The sequence below is a fragment of the Antrostomus carolinensis genome, unplaced genomic scaffold (genome assembly GCF_000700745.2).
Source record: "Antrostomus carolinensis isolate BGI_N321 unplaced genomic scaffold, ASM70074v2 scaffold52222, whole genome shotgun sequence".
NCBI classification, from domain to species: Eukaryota; Metazoa; Chordata; class Aves; order Caprimulgiformes; family Caprimulgidae; genus Antrostomus; species Antrostomus carolinensis.
Genome location: NW_010301211.1, coordinates 2,546 through 6,871, shown reverse-complemented (window position 1 = coordinate 6,871; position 4,326 = coordinate 2,546). Strand labels below are relative to the sequence as shown.

Sequence of the window (4,326 nt, the reverse complement as noted above, 5' to 3'; positions counted from 1 at the left end):
GGAGGGAGCCCCAAGGACTGCTGATGGACACTGACACTGTTACCTTGGTTGGCCTATGCCCTGCCACAGTCCCAAAGATGGTCCTGACACCAGGAGCAACCTAGATCTGAAATTTAGCAACCAGCTGGAAATCCACAGTTCCCAGAGAGCATTTCTGGGTAATGAGTTCTGTTTGGTGGTTGCTCTCAAGTGCTGGAGCAAGGATCTGGGGTCCCTTGTGTTGAGGGTCTCCACCTGGGCTCTTCCCATGCTCCCATGTGTTATCTGGGCTGATTTCTGTTGTGAAAGGTTCTTGGATCAAAGCTGAATAACATGAGAAGTGCAGATGACACTGTTTTCAATTCACAACAGATCTGGAAGCGGTGATGTTTTCTAGGGAGCCAGGGAGTTGTCTTCTCCCACGCTGAAGAAACTTTACTTTCCCTTTGCTAAATTGCCTCCTACAGAAAAAAAAATGCACTTGTTCAACACCTTCTTCACTGGGATATGTGTGTTTCCTGCTACTCCCACACAGCCTTTCTCACAGGAACGTGGGCAAAATAATACTCACAGTGCAGAGCCATGGTGTGTGATATGGATTTGAAATGAAAGTTTTGACTATATGCTTTTAGTAGCCCTTTGTGGGAACTGGCTTGTGCTGTTTTCCCTCAGACTTGCATAAAAAAGTGATGTTGAAATAAGATTGTGCATGTCATTTTATTATTCACCATTGCTAACTTAAATGCGCAATCAGCACAGAGTACACAGGATCAATTAATCACCTGTCTCTAGGCTCAGGAAAGCTACCAGAAATCTCAGGTATCTTGACACTCCCCGTCTTTCAAAATCCGGATGTCTTGCCTGGTTTTCCTAGAATAATGTAGGAAAAAAGAGTAAGAGCTGAAAAAAACCTTCCCCAAGTGATAGTTTGGCTCCCATCCAGCCTGTGGAATGGAGCTGACTATTAGAAAGTTGGCCTGCTCATTTTTGTGTCTAAAAAGCCGAGGGGACTGCAAGCCATCCTGGTCCACAGATGTCCCCTCCCCAGGTGTGCAACCCTAGTGGTAGGTCTCCAGGCCAACCTGCTGACAGCAGGGCTGTCCCCAGTGTGAGGTCATGGTGGCCAATGGCTCTGAGCCCTAACCACCCCACCCAAGGATGGAAACCCCCCCTAACTCTGTGGTGCACCACCCCCCATGTCCAACCTGTATCCTCTGGGGATGCTGCTTGTGGCTGTTGCCCAATGTTCCATCAGCTGCTACTATCAAGAGAATGGCTCCATCCCATTTGCAGCCACAGGCTGCTGCTAGATACCCCCACACCTCTCCTTCCCCTGACTAGCCAGATGCAGCTCCTCTGCACCTCCTTGGAGCTTCCCTTGGCAAGCTGGGCATTGCTCTCCTCCTGCCACCCAGCACACAGTTTGTGTTATTTGCCACGCAAGTGCACTGCTGACCTGTGTTCAACCCAATCTTCAGCCTCAGTCCCTTTCTAGCCAGAAACCCTGCTCAGACAGTCACTTCCCAACCTGGACAAAATCACTGCCCCAAAGCAACCCTTTTACTTCTCATGAGGTCCTTGTTGCCTTAGTCGTCGAGTTTAGGGTACTACCTTTGGCTTGAAGCTTTGCCAAAAGAGCCATGAGGCACATAACTGGGCATCTGCATTCACAGAGGTCTCTTTGAAGGACTTAATGGTGCCATTTGACTAGGTCCAGGCTAGATGCCTAGTTGTCCTTTTTGCCTACCTAAGTTCAACTCTCCCTTCTCTAATTGTAGGCAGCACAGTGGGACCTTCCCCATCCTCTGAGAAGCATCTGATTTGTTGCCAGCTCGCAGGCACACGGACACCTGACCTCACCTTTTGGATCTGCTGATCATGCAGCCACAGAATGGTCTGATTTAGCCAGCTGATCCGATGGATGATTATTCAGCTCTTCAGTGGGATTAGTTCCCCACCAACACAATGAGCTAAATCCCTCAGCCTGCAGCTGCACAGCAGTCAGTAAACGTGGTGCCAAGGATGGGGCAGGAACCTGCAGGCAAGGGCTGGGGGCATGCCTGCACCTATCCACGGGCACTGCCAGTGCAGGACGGTGAAGCTCACAGGCTTCACAGCCCAGCACCTGTCTCAGCTTCCATTAAAAATTCCTCCTCCACTTTGCTTGCAGGAACACGTGTGCTTCCCATCTGCCATGGCTTTCCCCAGACACGGAGGAGCCTGAGTGATGGTATTTGACAGGCGCCTAGTATCAGACAGACAAAATTAGACCCCTGGAGTTCTCTGCCAAGGGCATGAGCTTACATTTGCTGCACACAGAGCTGGCATTCATTGGCGTAGGTATTCCCATCGGTCCCACAGACAGGCAAGTGCAGGAGGGGGCAGGCCTGCAGCTCGACCATGTCTCCACACACAGGCTGGAAAGGAGAAACCACAGCACATGTTTTGGTGGCAGCAGCACCCATCTCTTCCTCCCACAGCACCCAGGCAGGAGGAAGTGCTACTGGTGACCTGGTTCTCTCCGCCCCAGACAGGGCAGCGTGTGCACAGGAGAGCAGGAAGGAGAGAACACCATGTCCCTTGGTGGGACCCACAACCTGGGCTTTAATGCAGGACTGATGCTAGTGCACCAGTACCCATGAGTATGGGGATGAATGCTAGCAACAGCCTTTCTCCCAGGCATGCTAGGCACTAAGTCCTATCTCAAGCCATGAACAAGGAAAGCCAGAAACCTCTTACCCTTCTCAGTCCATTCCCTTCGTTCACCTCTGCCCCTGAAACAGAACAGAGACCTGTGAGCATGGCACACCTGTGATCAGTGGCAGGAGCATGAGGTGCTGACAGAGGGTCATGTCCAAACCAAAGGGAAGGCAGGGTTGTGCAGGGCCCACTCAGCACCTGGATCATCTGGGTGGGTTTTCTGAGGGGGGGATGAGTTTGCTGCGTGCCATCTCCCACCCTCCCAGAAGCACAGTGCACAGCCTCCTTCTGCAGCTGAGCCAGCTGGGACAGAACTGGGAATGCCTGTTCCCACTCCCTAATCCCGCTCCTGACAGCCCTCTCTCCCAGGGTCTGGACCAGAGAGAGCATCCAACACATCCCAGGAAATGTGCACCCATGCAGTGCTGCGTGGGGACATGGGGTATCTGTGGAGGGCTGAGGCTGGGTAACACTACACAGCCGGACAACAGTCATCCCCAGGGAGAGCAGCATTCGGTGGGTTCCTTTTCTGCAGTCAGGCAGAGCAGTAGCAACAGCTGACAGTCTATCTGTGTGGTGCACAAACGTCCTGGGAGCGTGAGGGCTTGCACACAGGCTGCTGCAAGACCACCACCACCTGGGTATCACCGGTTTTCCAGAGCCTAAAACCAGCTGCTTCCCACCTGAATATGCTGAGCACATAGTGCCCTTGCAAAGGCTTGCAGGTCTTCATGGAGGCAGGAAGAGCTGTAGCTGCCATCCCAGTGTATGTGCTGTCCTCCCACATCCTGGTTCCTGTTCACATCTCAGGCTGTCCCCTGTCCCATCCCTCTCCCGAGTGCAATACGGCCAATGAACCAGCCTGTAAGCCTTGCCCCCTCACTGCTAATAGGGCACAGGGTGTTTGTTCCAGTCCTTCCCCACCACACTGCGGCTGTGTTTGCTTCCTCTCCTCGCCTCCTCTCCAAACCAGAGTTTCTGGTTCTTTCTGCCCACCTACCCATTCTTGGTCCCTCCATGGTTCCCCACCCACCATCCAAGGGCCAGCTGCCTGCAGCAGAGCAGACTTACCACCAGCAGCGAGGAGAGTCACCAGCACTGCTGCCACCACCACCAGCTCCCTCGCAGGCATGGCTGTTTCAGGTGCACACAATCACGCACCTCGCTCTGCTCACGCTGCCTTTATAGGGGAGGGCACCGGCTTATCTCAGCAGTGCTGGGAAAAGCAGCATTTTGGGAAGCGTTTGATCTGCGCTGGGAGCAGCTGGACTGTGCACCCAGAGGGATCACTTGGGCACTCTCATACAACTGATAAACCACCCCAGTGCCACCTGCCAGCTCCAGGTGCTGGCACTGGAGCCAGCTTTACAATCCCTTAGCAGTGTAGTTTGGGTTGGGCAATGCTGCTCTTCCCTGCTCCACCCAGCCAGGTGTATTTCACCTGAACCAGCCCTCCAGCTCTCCAGCTGCCGTTCTTCATAGGTGGCAGGTATCTCCACTTGGGTTGGGAGACTTCACATGTAAAAGCCAGGAAATTCAGGCTGATTTTGCTGGCTGCACTGTGGCCTGACCATTGTCCCATGAGAGCCGGCCAGGCAGATACTCATCTGCCTGATGCACTTGGCAGGACCCCAGAAGGGGGTTCTC

At 53.3% G+C, this 4,326-nt stretch overlaps 1 protein-coding gene across 1 annotated transcript; it reads right to left on the bottom strand.

The window, feature by feature from the left end:
- Window positions 1–794: 794 nt before the first annotated feature.
- SPINK4 (serine peptidase inhibitor Kazal type 4) lies at window positions 795–3,811 on the bottom strand. The gene is made up of 4 exons (XM_010163358.1): window positions 3,751–3,811; window positions 2,719–2,753; window positions 2,284–2,396; window positions 795–849 (listed from the first exon to the last, which is right to left on the bottom strand). The coding sequence occupies exons 1-4, from the start codon at window positions 3,809–3,811 to the stop codon at window positions 795–797; spliced, it is 264 nt and encodes an 87-aa protein (XP_010161660.1).
- Between the last annotated feature and the right edge of the window lie 515 nt (window positions 3,812–4,326).